General features: G+C 45.0%; 1 protein-coding gene across 1 annotated transcript in view; it reads left to right on the top strand.

Moving 5' to 3' along the window:
• The window catches only part of LOC101359790 (E3 ubiquitin-protein ligase RNF213-like), a 63,693-nt gene that overhangs the window by 37,401 nt on the left and 8,631 nt on the right, over window positions 1-17,661 (top strand). The window contains exons 13-20 of the mRNA XM_023725863.1: window positions 25-216; window positions 838-1,060; window positions 1,771-1,826; window positions 4,274-4,427; window positions 9,273-9,443; window positions 11,826-11,915; window positions 12,642-12,764; window positions 15,685-15,865. Of these exons, the coding sequence (XP_023581631.1) occupies window positions 25-216; window positions 838-1,060; window positions 1,771-1,826; window positions 4,274-4,427; window positions 9,273-9,443; window positions 11,826-11,915; window positions 12,642-12,764; window positions 15,685-15,865 (1,190 nt within the window). The remainder of the gene's footprint in view (window positions 1-24; window positions 217-837; window positions 1,061-1,770; window positions 1,827-4,273; window positions 4,428-9,272; window positions 9,444-11,825; window positions 11,916-12,641; window positions 12,765-15,684; window positions 15,866-17,661) is intronic.

The raw sequence follows: 17,661 nt of genomic DNA, 5'->3' as shown, positions 1-17,661 counted from the left end.
TGGCATGCTTTCTTCCCTTTCTAGCTGGAGAAGGTACCTGGTAAACCTGTGCCGGAGGTGCATGTACCCAAGCAAGGACTGCTGGGTCCTCACGCTCCCGGTGCTGCACCACTGCATGGGGCTGGCCCCCCAAGGGAAGGACATCCCGCCTGAGGACACGTGGGCAGCCCTCGAAGGCCTCTCCTTCTCACAGTTTCGGGAAGAAAGATCAGACCAGTAAGTACGTTCTAGCCTACAGATTTTTAGGGATTAAATTAGTGAGCTAAATTAAGTTCTTGTTTCTTTGCTATTACTGGACTCTTTTGAGATTAAAGCCAAATTAAAGTCATTTACACAGCTGCATGTATTCCGTGCCCTTCAGGGGTGCACAGACACAGAGAAGAAGTGTAACTGCTGCCAGTGGACAGTGCTAAACGCTAGCAGTGGTCCTACAGATGCTGTCTTTCAGGCACAAGTGGCCCTTCCTGTTCAGCGGACCTTGATGGAGATGTTCTTCGTAGCCTCTGACACTTCTGCGGCACCCCGCTTACGTTGTCATCGTTTTGGGTGTCCAGTACAATGCTGTAGAACCGGCACAGTTTAAAGACCTTCACATGGGTTGTCTGGTCCAGGACGCACACTCACTCATTCATCAAAGTGTTTAATTCTCGGTGAACTCTTAATTGCTACTGTTTTCTTCTGACCTGCTACTTATTTGTGTTTTCCACTTAGCACTGAAACAACGTTTGAGATCTGAGCGCTCTAGATCTTCTCACGTCATGTTACTTTATCTAAGCTCAGTCTGCTTCACGGACCTCACGGCTGCCCTCTTTTCTACTCCTGTTTTCTCTTCTCCAGGAATCAACTTCTTCAGCTCATGGAAAGCAATCAGCATTTGCTGAACGTGGACGGCTGTCTGTTCCGATCCTGGTTCAGTCTGCTGCCTCTGCGTGACCTGGCTGACTACATGAGGACCTTGGTTCCATACCTGGCGGCTTCCCCTGCTCATTTCCTGGACTGCTTCCTAGGGGTTTACTACCGGCTTGGAGGACTTAAGGAAATCTCGCACAGAAATCTGGAGGTTTGTTATCTGCAGCGGGCTACTGCTCCCTTGCTTAGCAAGACTGAAAACCAAACATTCTGAGTTTGTGATTCTGCTTTTCTGAAAAGTGACGGGGTAAAGCACTTAGAAACGAGAGAGCCAGCAGAGGTCACTATGAGTAAGGCCAAAGGATTGAACTGAGTTTATTTTATTTTAGTAAATAGAGTTCAATAAAGCACTAACCAGTGGCTGTTGACTTGACTCTGACTCGTGGCGTCCCCATGTGTGTCAGAGTAGAACGGTGCTCCATGGGGTTTTCAGTGGCTGATTTTTCATAAGTAGATCACCAGGCCTTTCTTCTAAGGCACCTCTGGGTGAACTTCCTTCAACCTTCTGGTGAGCAGCCGAGTATGTTAACTGTTTGCCTCACCCAGGAACTTCACTAAAACAATAGTCTGTTGTTCCTTCTGACTGTGCAGCAGGATAAGTAGTCACTGTGAGGGCTAGTACACTTCATCGTTGTTGCTTTTCCTTTCACATTTTTGGGTGGAGAAAATGGTATAATTTTTAGCCCTTAATTGTATTTGTGAAAGACATAAGGCTAGTACTTTAGAACTCTGACATCTGTTTATAGAAAGAAAGAAATTTGTACATCATTAATGTTGGATTTTTTTGAGCTGTGTTTTAGCAGAGACAGTGGCATCGTGATGATATCTGTTTTCCTGTTGTTCTTTTCTTCACCACCCTAGAATATTGAGAAAGCTTTAAAAATGCTGTTGCACCTCCTGGAAGCTGATCTGAACACGTAAGTAGAGAAGCCAAGTGTCATCTCTGTGGCTCCCCCACAGTCCCAGGGGTCTCAGCGGTTACTTGCTGTTAGGTCGACAATGTCCACACTGGCTGTCATTAAAAAAAAAAACAAAAAAAAACAAACCCATTGCTTTCGAGTTTATTCTGACTCATGGCCACCCTACAGGACAGAGTAGAACTGCCCCAGAGGGTTTCCAAGGAGCGGCTGGTGGATTCGAACTGCTGACCTTTTGGTTAGCAGCCAATCTCTTAACCCCTGTGCCCCCAGAGCTGTCCTAATAGGGGGGTCCTAAATCAATATACAGCCCGTTTCTCTTGTTAAGTTATTAATGTAACCCTGCTAGCTTTTAAAAAGGGGAAAAGAATAGCCGTCAGCTGCTAAGATTTCGGTTAATTTCCACCTGGTCTTTTCTTCTCGGTGCCATCTATCTTCACTTCTTTCTCAGGGACGGCCGTCCTGTTGCGTACTCATGCTTGCATTCTGCCTTCCTTTAACGCTGAGTCTTTATATGCTCTTTGTAAGCCGGTCAGTTTAAAATCAAAATCAAAGGTAGCTTTAGAGAATTATCTGAAATCATTTGCTCCTGCAAATTTATTTGATTTCTGACACCGTAAATGGACATTAAGGAGCCCTAGTGGGGCAGTGATGTCGGCGGATGGAACTCACCAGCTGCTCTATGGGAGAAAGATGTAGCAGTCTGCTTCCGTAAAGACTACAGCTTTGGATACCCTATGGGGCAGTTCTACTCTGTCCTACAGGGTCTCTACGAGTCGGAATCGACTAGCCAGCAACAGTTTATTCTGGAAGGCATGCAGTAGAGAATGCAGACCAATAGGAATCTGCCGGACGGGTGATGGGGTGTTTTCCGAGATTCTCGCAGCACTTCCAGTATTATTTCACTTAAGAGCTTGGATGTTAAGGATGCAGGTGGTAGTGTGAAATCTCATTCATGTAAAGCACCAGTGACCATTCGGGGACCTCACCGAACACTGTGGCTTAACAAGTGAGTAGGTCTTTGAAACAGTTCGTTCCGGTTCAAACCCCTACTGAGAATTTGCATTTCCACTCCAGATATACTGAATCAGAATCTACATTTTTAACAAAATCCTAAGTGATTCTTACATATAACAAGTTTTGAGAACCACTGCTCTACTAGTGGTTCTCAAAATAGGTCCGGAACCAACAGCATTAGCATCACCTGGGAACTTGTTAGAAATGCAAATTCTCAGCAAGGGTTCGAACTGGAATGTTCCAGTTCGAAGCCCTGCAGGTGAGCCCCAGGGCCCCTTTCTGGTACGGCATCCTAAGCTCAGACCATCACCACCTCACTAGTTCAATGCTGCCCCTATGTCAGTCAACTAACGTGAAACTGTCCACTCTGGTCCCAGGAAATTCCGTGCACAGTATATGTTCTTCTAGCACTTCTCCCTCCCTCCCTATATCTTTCTGAATCTTTTTTTTCAAGTTAATGTAGTATTTTCATCTTTAATAATATATACGCCTTACTGGTTTTCAAATAAAGGAATGCTGTTAGAAATATTTTAACTTGCTCTTTGCTTTTTTAAGAGCAGTTCGGACAACAGAGGCAAACCAAAGGGATTTTGTTTCCTTTTTAACTTAGTCACAAGTTCAGGTCTGATTGGCATTTTCCAGATGTTACTCTACATGAGGTCAAGTAAATGCCTTTTGGTTAAATCAAAACCCAACCTGTTGCCATGGAGTCGATTCCCACTCACAGCAACCCTATAGGACAGAGTATAGGGTTGCTACGAGTGGGAATCGACTCGATGGCAATGGGTTTTGTTCTTGGTTTTGGTTTAGAACTGCCCCATAGTGTTTCCAAGGCTGTTCAGGCAGCCCCCAGGTGATGAACGTCTGACTTATGTACAACCCATTGTTACAAACGAACCCCCTTAAAGCCTATTATATTAAAAATTCGAGGTACATACTATGTAATAACAAATGGGGGCTACTTTGCAGTGTGCATCAGAACATTATTATTGTTATTACTGTATTATGTTAAAGATATTTTAGTGTATCTGGAAGTGTTTCTTTAATAATTTTTATACATAGAAAGGTACACTATATGTTCTATACTAAGACAAACAGTTAACTAACTTAGGTTAGATATGAACTATACCTAACTGTTCCAACTTACACACAAATTCAAGTTAAAGACAGATTTAGGAACAGAACTCGTTCGTAATCTGGGGACCACCTGTAATCTTTATGGAAATAGACTGCCACATCTTACGCAGCTTCTGGGTTCAAACTGATGACCTTTCAGTTAGCATCCGGGTGCTTCAAGCACTGTGCCACCAGGCCGCCAATAAATGCCTCACTTGTTGGTATTTTAAAGGGAAGGAACGTGTCATCCATAATAGGTGTGGTTTTCTCATTTCTCCTCAATCAGTAATTTCTCTCAACTCTTTGTGTGACAGTGTTCCTGTGGAGCCCTTCTTACAGTCCTACTTGACCGTCTGTTTGAACCTTCACGAAACCATCTGCAAAATCACAAAAAACCCAAAGTTTTCTGAGATGCCAGCCTTGTCTGCAGAGATTGTTTGCAGAATTGTTTCACTTCAACCTGTGGTGGTAAGTGGAATAAATACACGTAACGTCACACCCAGGATAGCTGTGGAATTTCAAGCAGCCACAATTTACAAAGGAAGTAGACCAGGTAGACCAGGTCTAGGATTGCTAGAATGAAATGGGGTGACTGACTCAGTTATCAAGTACAGGTAGTCCCTGACTTACGACGTATTCAAGTTACAACAAACCGCACTTACAACATCCTTTTTTTTTTGCACATTTCATTGTTAGTAATATGTACTACACACAGTGTTACAGCAGGTAATTTGCTGATGTTACTGTTCTCATGCCAGCTCCCAAAGACAAAGATCAGATTTGTAAAGATACTGATAATAAAATGCAATAATAATGAAAACTAAAAAGAAAATGGAGGTATTATATTTATGTCAGAACCGACACAGGATGGAGCGATCAGAACAGAACCCTGTCATAAGTTGGGGACTACCTGTATTTATTGAGGACCTTCTCGATGCTGGTTCTGCTCTGGGCTTTGAGGACACACAGTGAGCTGGAATCCAAGTCCTTGTCACTTCTGAGCTTCTGCTCCTGGGCAGTCTTCATGTGGCTTGGCATCTCTCTACCCTAATTTCTACTCTGCTTGCTTGTTTAATCTCTTTTATATCTCCAAAGAGATTGACTCAGGATATACCCTCTACTAATCCTGCTTCATTAACTTAAGAAAGACAGCCCTTTCCCAAATGGGATTATGATCACAGGCATAGAGATTAGGATTTACAGCACATATTTTGGGGCGACATAATTCAATCCATAATATTCCACCCTGTTATGGATTGAACTGTGTCCCCCAACAATGTTGTTGTTGTTAGGTGCCGTGAAGTCGGTTCCGACTCATAGCGACCCTATGCACCACAGAAGGAAACACTGCCCGGTCCTGCGCCAAGCTCACAATTGTTGTTCTGCTTGAGCCCATTGTTGCAGCCACTGTGTCAGTCCATCTCGTTGAGGGTCTTCCTCTTTTTCGCTGACCCTCTGCTTTACCAAACATGATGTCCTTCTCCAGGGACTGATCCTTCCTGACAACATGTCCAAAGTATGTAAGATATAGTCCTGCCAACCTTCCTTCTACGGAGCATTCTGGTTGTATTTCTTCCAAGACAATGTGTTGTAAATCTATGCTTATGGTAATAATCCTCTATGCCTGTGGTAATAATCCCATTTGGGAATGGGTTGTCTTTGTTATGCTAATGAGATAAAATTAGTGTAGGGTGTGTCTAAGTCAATTTCTTAGAGATATAAAAGAGATTAAACAAGCAATCAAAAGTAGCAGAGATGGGGGAAGAGAAATGCCAAGCCACATGAAGATGGCCCAGTAGCAGAAGCTCAGATGAGACAAGGACCTTCCCCCAGAACCACAGAGATAGAAACACTTCTCCCAGAGCTGGCGCCCTGAATTGGGATGTCTAGCCTCCTAAACTGTGAGAAAACAAATTTCTGTTTTTTAAAGCCATCCATTTGTGGCATTTCTGATATAGCAGCATTAAATAACTAAGATACACCTTTGCCCACCCCCCCAAAAATTCATGTCCTTGCCACATAAAAAACACATTCGCTCCATCACATCATCCCAAAAGTCTTCAATCCACTCCAAGCCTAAAATCTCCTCTTCTGAAGCATCTAAATCAAATATGGGTGAGACTTTAGATGTATTCTATCCTGCAGCAAAACTCCTCTGCATCTGTGAACATGTGAAATTTACAGTACAAGCTGTCTGCTTCCAAAGTACAATGGTAGAACAGGCACAAGGTAGATATTTCCATTACAAATGGGAGAAATTTGAGGAAAAGAAGGGATAACAGGCACAAGCAAGTCCAAAACCGAGCAGAACACATTACATAAGCTCTCAAGGCTTGAAAATAATCTTCTGTTCTCTGAGACCATCTGGGCAACGGCCCTACCCTCCAGACTCTGGGTGCTGGCCATGCGCTCTAGATTCTGGATGGAGGGCCCTAGGCCCTGGGCTTCACCTCTGCCTTCTAGGCCTGCTGGGACAGCAACTCCCTTGGCTTTAGGCAGCCCCATTATCCTAGTACATCTGAGTGGTAACCCCCACTTCTTGGCCCCGGCAGGCCCTATTCTGCCCTTTGGGTATGGCAACCCCACCCTCAGCTTTGGGTGGTGGACCCATCCCCCTGGCACACTTTAACGGCAGTCTCACCCTCCAGAACAGACTTGGCAACGATCTGACTCTTTGAAACCTAGGAGGCTGTGGCCCCACCCTTTGAAACCCAGAAGACCCTGCTTCCCATGCTCTTTCCAACAGCTCTGCTGATCTCCAAGCTGCTCCAGGGATGGTTCTTTTGTTTTCTTGGAGGACAACAGATGTAGCTCTTTTGGCCTGTTTCCCACTTGCAGAATTCCAAGAGGCAGACATTGTTCTCTCCTTTCATTCTTTCTCTGTCACCTTCAGTCTAAGCGATGGGTTTTCTGCTGTGGTAGTTGGTTAGATCCATCAATCACAGGCTTAATTTCTTTAAGCAAAGTTTGTGTAGCCATGTCCTTGGTGAACATTCTAGGACACGTGTCTTTAGTTTGTACAACACAATTTTCCAACTCTTTAAGTTTTTTTCCATTTTACATAGTTCATTTTTAAGTCCATCTCTTTCCTCTTGTGTTTTACTATAAGTGACAAGGAGAAACCACATGGCCCCTTTAAGATCTTGCTTAGATATCAGCCAGATATCCAAGTTCATCACTTATAAGTTCTACCTTCCACTAAATATTTGAACATAATTCAGACAAGTTCTTTGCCACTGCATAAAAAGCATCATCGTTTCTCCATTATCCAGTCATATGTTCATCATTTTCTTTTAAAGCCTCACCAGAAGCACATCTAACATGCACGTTCTGTTGCTGGTGCCATATGTATTCTCTCAGACAGCAGAGACTGTCTCTGTAGCTCTTTTTACTTCCCTCTGAGCCCTCACCAGAACTGCCTTTGATGTCCACATTTCTACCAACAGTAGATCTAGGCTTTTACTGTTAGGCACCTTAAAACTCTTCCAGCCTCTACCCATTACTCAATTCCAAACCTGCTTCCACATTTTAGGTATCTGTTAAGGCAGCACCCCAGTCTTCTAGTACCAAATTCTGTCTTAGTAATCTATTGCTGCTATAACAGAAATGTCACAAGTGGAAGGCTGTAACAGAAATTTATTTTATCACAGTTTGGAAGCTAGAAGTCAGAATTCAGGGTGCCAGCTCACAGGGAAGGCTTTCTTTTTTCTATCGGCTATGGAGGAGAAGGTCCATGTCTCTTTTGAACTCCCGGGCAATCTTCATGGGCTTTGCATCTCTTCTTTCACTTGCTTGTTTAATCTCTTCTATATCTCTGCTCTTTCCATTGCTTGCTTAATTTCTTCTATATCTCAAAAGAGATTGATTGAAGATATACCCTACACTAATCCTGTCTCATTAACAAAGACAACCCATTCCCAAATGGGATTATGATCACCAGCACAGAAATTAAGATTTATAACACATATTTTTGGAGGACATAATTCAATCCATAACAGATGTGTAGTTCACACTGTCAGGAGGAGGGGCTGAGTTTGGTCTTAGACATGTAGTATCCAGTAGGCAGGTGGAGCCCTGGAGAGGAGTCCTCTCTGTCCAAGGTGCTGACGTGTGGAGGGACTGCCAAGCATGGTGAGGGCCTGGCTGAGTCTGGTGGCCTGGGAAAGGGGAGAAGGAAACAGCTGGATTGATCCGTAATGTGAGGTTGCAGGGTAGCTACTTCAGGAGGTCAGGGTTCGGGGGACCTGGGGTGAGCAAGTCACTGGCCTGATGTACACGAGGCTCAGTCTAGACTTCAGAAAGGGTGCGGAGTGAGCAGACAGCTCCGATACTGGCGGAGCATGGAGGGTGACAGGGTGGGTGGTTCTGGAGAGGCTGAGGGTCAGGAGTGATGGGGTAGTGATGCAGTAGCAGTTCCAGGTGACACCAGGGCCCTGCGTGTGACCCTGGGCGTTGGTGACCAAAGCGAGTGCAGGCAAAGGCCACTGGTTTGAAGATTCCAAGGAGCTCGGGAGCCAGGGTGTTAAGGCATCAGCTCCGTGGACCAAGTGGTCACCAGGACCAAGTCAGGACTTGGGGGCAGAGATGAGGGGCCGAGTGAGGGGCAGTGAGGAGGGTCCCAGTGAGGGGCAGAGGTCCCTGGAGTGAGGAGGGGCGGAGGGACGCCCTTGTGGAGGCCTGAGCCTCCGTGGAACGGGGAGTTTATGGGGGTGTGGGGATGGGTAGGGGAGGAGGGAGGGGAAGCCTCACCAGAGAAAGCACAGGTGGGAAGGAGGCGGGCGTGGGCTGCCTCCTGGCTGACAGACCGGCTGTCTTGTGTCAGCAGGGAACAGGGCCAGTGGAGTCTGCACGCATACTAGTTTGGGGTCCTCTGGGCTACGGCTGCTGGAAGCTCCATGCCATTAGGGTACTTTCTGCCTCACCCCTCTGGAAGCTGCATGACCCCCTTTCCTCCCACCAGAGCCCATGGATGTCAGCGTGCTGGTGAGGCAGGGTCTACCTCTACTTTGACTGAAGCCTGGGGAGACCTCCATCTGGAAAATCAATGCCATTCGGACTCCCCCATGTTCCCCCATACCTCCCACTTTCACACTGAACACCCGAAATTCTGGGAAAATTAAAGTGCTTTGAAAATGTAGGCTCCTTACCACCCTGGTGGGTCTGAACATATATGTGCAACTTAACTGTAGCTATTTATTGAGCATCTGCTGGTACGCCCGATGATCCAGGGGAGGCCAAAGTGCAGGGTCTCTTTGAAAACCTGAATCCACTGTGTCTGAGAACAACTGAACTCTCTCTCTCATATGATAACAGGACTGGGCAGAAATGCACGGCAGTGAAATCGGGAAGAAGGATTCAGTAAAAATGGTATTCCAGGGAGCTCTTACCGCTACTAGAAGTTGGCTTCAACGTATTTTTGCAAACAAAATGTTCCAGAGCTCACATCCTTCGGGAGTCTCCTTCAGGTACCCTGAGGAGGTGGAGGTGAGCCTTGCCGGAAGCGGAGAAACCGCTGGGGGGTTTTGAATCGCGGTGCAGTTGTTGTTGTTGTTGTCAGGTACCATCGAGTCGGTTCCGACTCATAGCGACCCCGCTCCTGCACCTCTGGGACACGAGCCTGGAGGAAGGAGCATCGCCAACAAAGGCTCAGGCCCCCTGGAGGCTGGCAGTCCTCCCTCTGACACCACCAGCGCTTTAGTGGATGTTTGTGAGACAAGTTGGCCACATTCTCACATCACAGAGCCACGGTGGTTCTTCCTGGCTGTGTCCGCCTGGGGCAGTGCAATATCCCTGACTCTTGAGACGCTGGAACTGAATTCACAGCCAACTTCCAGACACTTCTGTGCCTCTTGCAGGACCCAGGCCAGTGTGCCAATGTCTGTTCATCAAGATAGGAAGCTGCAAAGGCCAATACTTGTGCCTTTTAATTAAAGATCCTTCTCTAACTGCAGTGTGAAGTTTCAGACTAATGGATGGAAATACCACCCAAACAGAAGTGAATTAAGTATTACTGCAGGATTCTAAATGGGGTCATCCTGAAAGCATTAAGTATGGGGTAAGGACAGCTGTTGACGCACTGACGTGAAAGAGTGGTTCTAAGTGAGCGCAGTGATCATGGCAATAATCATTAAAATGTAACTGGATGTCCACAAGGAGGGTGGTGCTGTTGTACAAACAGGTAACCAAGTTTCGGAGACGTGCGGTGTGAGTGGAGGAGTCAGGAGTGAAGCTCACGCAGACTGAGTACAGGGCACAGGCTCTGCCACTGTTCATTCAGCCTCAAGCAGAGGAAAAGCACATTAACAAAAGAAGCCTGATAAATAAATGCAGTACGTGTTCCTGGGCTGGATCCTGATCCAGGAATTCAGCTGGACAGGACGTGGGGTGGCCACTCAGGGAAATCCTACGTGGTCTGTGCCCTGGACAGTCGGATCGTGTCAAGGCTAACTGTCCTGAGTGTGACACCTGCACTTAGCGTTCTGAATGCAGCTGTGTAGCAGAAGGCCTTGTTAATAGGAGACACCTGCCCAGGTACTTAGGGGTGAAGCCTCATGGTGTCTGCAACTTCCTTTCAGTTGGCTCAGCAAAGAAAATGCTTATAGAGAGAGAAAGACAGAAAGAACAATTAACAATTTCTTTGTTGGCCTTCATCAAAGAGCAAGGAAAAGACAGAGCAGCTGTGTTGAATGTTAACAATTGGTGAATCTGGTTGAGGATATATGGGTGATGTGTGCTATTCTTGTAACTCTTTTGTCAGCTGAAAAATTTTCACAATAAAAAATGGGAGAAAAATGCTTGCAGAAGAAACTGATTACACAGCGGAATGAGCTAGTCCAATCAGTGCCCTTCATTTTATAAGGCTAGGAGGGTTACATGACGTCCCACTAACCCTGCTCACCAGTGACAAAGGTGGGTCAGAACCCATGTGTCCTCGTAGACCAGTGCTCTTTGCATGATGATCCTGGTCTTTTTTCATAAAATAACACTTTTTTAAAATCAGTGAAATAAAATTTTTATTTTATTTATTTATTTATTTTATTTTTTAAAAAAATCATTTCATGAGTAAGGTTTATTGGCAGACTTCATCTTTTTTAATTGATTCATGTCATACTTTTTTTTTTAATTGTGGTAACTATGTAACAGAAGAGGGCTGGTGGTGCAGTGGTTAAGTACCCGGCTACTAATGGAAAGGCTGGTGGTTCTAACCCACCAGTCGCTCTGCAGGAGAAAGATGTGGCAGTCTGCTTCTGTAAAGATTACAGCCTAGGCCCCAAGACTGTGGTCCCCAGACACCGTTTTAAATCAGAACTGGAGTCACTCCCAAGGTTCACCATTCAGTCAAAGATTAGAAAGGCCCATGAAACAAAACAGGACTCAATGGTCACAGCAGCCCAGGGGCAAGGACGGGAAGGCAGGAGGGGACAGGAAAGCTGGACAAATGGAAATGGAGAACCCGAGGTGGAGAAGGGGAGAGCGTTGACATGTCGTGGAGTTGGCAACCAATGTCACAAAGCAGTATGTCTATTAGTTGTTTAATGAGAAACTAATTTGCTCGGTAAACATTCACCTAAAGCACAATAAAAAAAAAAAAAAAAGATTACAGCCTAGAAAACTCTGTGGGGCAGAGTTCTACTCTGTCACATGGGGTTGCTATGAGTCCCACTCAACTCGACAGTAATGGGTTTGATTTATATATGTAACAAAACCTGTGATACTTCAACAAGCTTCACATGCACAGTTCAGTGACATCAATTATGTTCATCATGTTGTCCAACCATCAACCTTACCCATTCCCAGATTTTTCCACTGTTCCTGACAAAATCATTAGCTGGCACAGTGGCTGCCATGAATGTGTGGGTTTTGCAGGTCTGGAGGCGGCTGGTGGAAATACACTTTCCTGTGGAACATGGCTGGAAGGAGGCGTTGCTGGGAGACCTGGAAGGGAGACTCAAACAGGTACCAGCAGTCTGGGGGCGCTCTTCCAGGGGGCAAAGGGAAGTTTGATAACACCAGTCCACTAGTAACGACAGGTAAACATGAGCGCTGCACTTGAATGGAAAGCCTGACTGTGTGCAGGGCAGGAACTAAGTCAAGGTTTATATTTCCATTTCTGATCAGGCTCAGTAGCCTGATCCCAGTGAACATTTCAAAGTTTGGTCGTGATATTCCGGAGGATATCTCGGATCTTGCCACCACAGGGACCCTAAGGCATAAGTGGGGTAAAGCCCTCCATATGCCATAGCTCCAAGTGGCCTGCTGGTGACAGGAGTGTTATTAAACACACCGACCAGTAGGGAAAGCACAGAAATGCTCTTCATTTTGAATTAAGGACCGTAACTCTAGGAAAATTAGTTTTTACATGATATGAGAGTTTTATATGTAAGTATTAAAAGGCTCTTTTTAGGAGAATACAAGCAGAGAAAAGTCACTAATTTATCAAAGTTTAGCTGTTTTTGTAAGCTGCTGTGCTGGGTGCTTTTTCTGCAAGTGTGAAGCCTCTTTATTTTAGCCTTGTAATGGTGGGGGCAGGGAGGACATGCTCGGTGTGGGGTAGGGAGAAGATTAAAATACTGGGAGACTGATACAACAGCAGGAAGGCAGAAACACCCAGGGCCTTCTATTCCCCCGTGCACTAGAGCACAGCACGGGAGGGCTCCACAGATCGCATTTCCACTCTTGCAGGAGAGGCCGCTCTTGCAGATCGCGGCCTACTGTAGCACCGGCTGGGATGCCTCAGGCCTGGACGACAGTGTGGCTAAGAGCTTTGAGAAGTGCGTCATTGAAGCCGTGAGTTCGGCCTGCCAGGTAACCAGCCGCTCTGACTTGGAAAATGTGTTAGGGTCCGTAGCTGTGTTCTTAGTCCACCAGCTAAAGACGGACTGCTAAGCCCCAGTGGGGCCTGAGACCCTGTGCTGGCACAAGGGGGAGCGGGAAGTGGGCGTCGCCCTCACTGGCCTAGTGGAATGGTTCTGAAACCTGGTACCCTCTACCCAGTCTTTGAAATGCCGCTCAGCTGGATGCTACTGTTATTGTTAAGTGCCGTGGAGTCGATGCCAGCTCACAGCGACCCTATGTACAACAGAATGGAACACTGCCCGGTCCTGCACCATCTTCATAATCGTCGTTTTTCTTGAGCCCATAGTTGCAGCCACTGTGTCACTCTATCTCGTTGAGGTCTTCCTCTTTTTCGCTGACCCTCACTTTACCAAGCATGATGTCCTTCTCCAGGGACTGGTCCCCCCTGATAACATGTCCAAAGTATGTGAGATGAAGTCTCGCCATCCTAGCTTCTAAGGAGCATTTTAGCTGTACTTCTTCCAAGACAGATCTGTTCATTCTTCTGGCAGTCCATGGTAAATTCAATATTCTTCTCCATCACCATAATTCAAAGGCATCAATTTTTCTTCAGTCTTCCTTACTCATTGTCCCATTTTGGCATGCATATGAGGCAACTGAAAATATCACGGCTTGGGTCAGGCACACCTTAGTCCTTAAAGTGACATCTTTGCTTTTCAACATTTTAAAGAGGTCTTTTGCAGCAGATTTGCCCAATGCAATGCCGTCATTTGATTCCTTGACTGCTGCTTCCATGGGTGTTGATTGTGGATCCAAGTAAAATGAAATCCCTGAGAACTTCAATCTTTCTCCGTTTATCATGATGTTGCTGATGGGTCCAGTTGTGAAGATGTTTTCTTTATGTTGAGGTGTAATCCATACTGAAGGCTGTGGTCTTTGATCTTCATCAACAAGTGCTTCAAGTCCTCTTCACTTACAGCAAGCAAGGTTGTGTCATCTGCGTAACACAGGTTGTTAATGAGTCTTCCTCCAATTCTGATGCCGTGTTCTTCTTCACATAATCCAGCTTGTCGGATTAGCTGCTCAGCATACAGATTGAATATAAGTATGATGAAAGGATACAACTCTGACACACAACTTTCCTGACCTTAAACCACGCAGTATCCCCTTGTTCTGTTTGAATGACTGCCTCTTGGTCTATGTACAGGTTCCTCATGAGCACATTTAGGGGTTCTAGATGGCTGTTATGAGGACAGTGGTGGTTCATGGTAGAATTCTCACCTTCCATGTGGGAGACCCATGTTCAATTCCCAGCCAATGCACCTCATATGCAGTCACCACCCATCTCTCAGTGGAGGCTAGTGTGCTGCTGTGATGCTGAGCAGGTTTCAGGAGAGCTTCCAGAGTGAGACAGACTTGGAAGAAAGGGCTGGTAATCTACTTCAGAAAAACAGCCAGTGAAAACCTTATGGATTTGACATCATAGTCAGACATGTCTGACCTTCTAGTTCATTTCCCATTTTCAATGAAGGTTTGAGTTTGGTCAAAGTTTAGGACTCTCAGACTCAACAAAAACCTGATGGGGTAACTTATAGAGCCTGAGATTCCACAAACTTGAAAACTTCTAGGAGAGCGATTTGTGCAAAACCCTGAACCTCTACAACTGCCATGAGCAGAGGTAAATTCTTGCAAGAACAAAATGAAACCAGATCCTGTAATTAATCTCAAAAAGGTCTACACAAGGATGGAAGCTCGAAATTTGAGAGGTTTTTTTTTACCTTATGACGACTCCCAAGAGTCTTTGGAGATGAATGAGCTCGAGGGGCTTGTGCTTGGTACCAAAGCTCCAAGTCCTCAAGTTCTCAGGTCACAGAAGATAATGCACCTTGGAATCCCACCGTTCTGACATCACAGATGTCAAGGAGTAAAACTGGAGTCTCTGTTAAAAATGAAAAAGTTTTATTGAGGGATATTACAACTGCAGTTGGGCAACAATTTGGAAAATTACAAATTGCCCCCAAGTACAGAAAATGAGAAGGGCTTTTATATAGGAGAAGCTTAGGGAAACAGTAACCATTAGTCACACATTAATAACTGTAAGTGATACATTAGTTAATCTATAGGTGTCCTGTCCTGGAGCTATCCTGCATAAGCATTTTGAGAAAATGGTTATAATTACTTATCTTTCAAGGATAGGGGCAGCTGGTACAAAACATTTTTTTCAAGAGCAGCTGCAGTTCTGTCACTCCTCCTCCCCTTTCTCCCTGAGTCAGTACAGATTAACCCACTACTGTGAGCTCAGCTGAAATGACTCTTATTTTTCAGGTCTGTTAGCTCAATACAAAATGGAGTTTGGCCTGTAGCTTGGGTAGAAGCCTCTCCTATGCCAAGCACCTAGATTTTTGGGTTCTTCACAGATCCCAGTGGTCCACTCCACAACCGATTATGGAAATGGTGCAGGACTAGGCAGCATTTTGTTCCACTGTGCACTGGGCTGCCAAGAGTCGGGGGGCTGACTTAATGGCAGTTAACAACAGATGGGCTTTACAGGCAATGTGAAATCACGGCCACTCCCATGTAACCTCAAATCAAGCACACTTGCAGGCAGCCCCTAAAAGATCCCCATTACTATCACTGCTCCTTGTTAAGCAGAAATGCACTAAAAGACTCTAAAAGATGTACACAGCATTTATGGGAGTAAGATTTATAAAGTAGAAATGGTTCTGTCAGTTACAAGGAAACAGAACCAGTACACAGGAAAACAGAAAGGCTCTAAGAAATGTTACATATTTTACTAATTTGCTCTTTCGAGGCCTTTTAAAACTCGTTACAATAGATTTCTGAAATAGTCTTGGGTGGGTAACTGTGCTATTTAAAAACCAGCCAATAAAAAACTTCTAACTTTCCCTCTCTGTTAATTTTCTGATAGTCTCAGACCAGCATCCTTGATGGTCTCTCCCCTTATGATTTGCGGAAATTTGGCAAACTCGTGTCTGCTGTGATTACCAAGTCCTGGCCAGTGAACGACGGGGAAGCCGTGGATGATGTGGATGAGGTTTTAAAGCACCTGCTCACAGGGCCTGATGTCAAGCAGCTCTTCAAACTGTACGGTGTGTGGGATGGGCAGGAATGACTGTGCTGAGAAGTGGGTGTCCCCTGGCTTTGGGGAGGGGTGGAGAGGAGGAACATTTGAACGTAAGGACGGGCTGGTGTTTGATAAAGGAAGCAGACTGGACGAGGGATCCAGGAAGGCTCACGGTGTCTTGCATGGTAAATAACAACCAATCATGAAAACTACCACTCACTGAATACCTACTCTACGCCAGCTTCTGTGCTGACTTCGTTGTTGTGAACTGCTGTTGAGTCAATGCCCACTCATGGTGACCCCAAGCGTTACAGAGTAGGACTGCTCCATAGGGTTTTCTTGGCTGTGATCTTAACGGAAGCAGATCGCCAGGCTTTTTTTTCCTTGGTACTGCTGGGTGGGTTCAAACATAGTGTACTTAAAAGAGTCCTGCAAACCCTTCATAAGATCCTCATTCTTCAGAATGAGAAATGGACAGCTTGTAATGTAACTGGACTTCTCCAGGGTCTCAGCCTTCAGAATTATGAAGAGCTAATTATTGTCTGGATCTAAAACCCAGTCTCTCTTATTCTGAGATCAGTGTAGAATGTCCAACCTAGTATCGATGACCTAACAGAAAACTGAGTGCTATTTAATTCTTCCTCCCCTCCCCTATGCCGCAAGTGTTTGTGAACAAAGAGGGGGAGCTATGTACTACCCTAAAAACCTCATCTATAAGTTTATACGCAAGATGCTATACAGCTAGTCCTCGGGTTATGAATGAGCTCAGTTCCTGAGTATGCCTTTAAGACAAATTTGTAGGTAGACTGGAGCAGGTGCATACGGTTTGATTTAGCCTTTAGTGCAAGGAAAGGCTCTAACTCTTTTCAATGATTTAAAAGCCGCATGTGCAGCAAGTGAAGGTGACTGTGATGAATAATTTATTGCAAGTAGGGGTTAATTCAATCATTTCAAAGTGAGGGAAAATTTACACAACATTAAAGCGTAAGCAAAAGTTGTCCGTGGTAACCCTGGCAATTACTATATTCAGATTTAGAGGGACAGGATGAGATTTGGAACCAGAAATCCCAGGTTAAATGTTCCTGAGTCTCAGTTTCATCAAATAACCGGGACTCCCTACATGTCAAGGTAGTTGTAGGGATAAAATAAGACCATTGATGTGGGAGTGCCATGTAAATTAGTAAAAGCTACTCCATTGAAAAAATTGTATTTGTGGGTTTTTTAATTAATACACTTTATTTTTTAGAGCAGTTTGAGACTTAGAGAAAAATTTTACTGTAAGTACAAAGAGTTACCATATACCCCCCTCCTCCAACACACAGTTTCCTATTGTTGACATCTGGCATTCGTGTGGCACATTTGTTACAACTGATGAACCAGCACTGAAATATTATTATTAACTAGAGTCCATAGTTTCACTGGGGTTCACTCTTCACGTGGTACAGTCCTACGAGGAGGGTCGCCATGAGTTGGAATTGACTCCTCAGCAACTAACAACAACAAATGATTTTTCACAAATGGATAATGTCATGTGTCCACCATTACAATACCATACAGAGTAGTATCACTGCCCTAAAAATACCCTGTGCTCTACTGATTCATCCCTCCCTCCTCCCCTTGACCCCGGCAACCACTGATCTTTTCACTGTCTGTATAGTTTTGCCTTTTCCAGAATGTCACGTGGTTGGAATCATACAGTATGTTGTTTTTTTTTAAATTGTACTTTAGGTGAAGGTTTACAGAACAAATAGTTTCTCATTAAACAGTCAGTACACATATTGTTTTATGACATTGGTTAACAACCCCACGACATGTCAACCC

Source organism: Trichechus manatus, unplaced genomic scaffold (genome assembly GCF_000243295.1).
Source record: "Trichechus manatus latirostris isolate Lorelei unplaced genomic scaffold, TriManLat1.0 scaffold00514, whole genome shotgun sequence".
NCBI lineage: Eukaryota > Metazoa > Chordata > Mammalia > Sirenia > Trichechidae > Trichechus > Trichechus manatus.
Note: the sequence above shows the minus strand (reverse complement) of the source record. Positions and strands in the feature narration are given on the sequence as shown.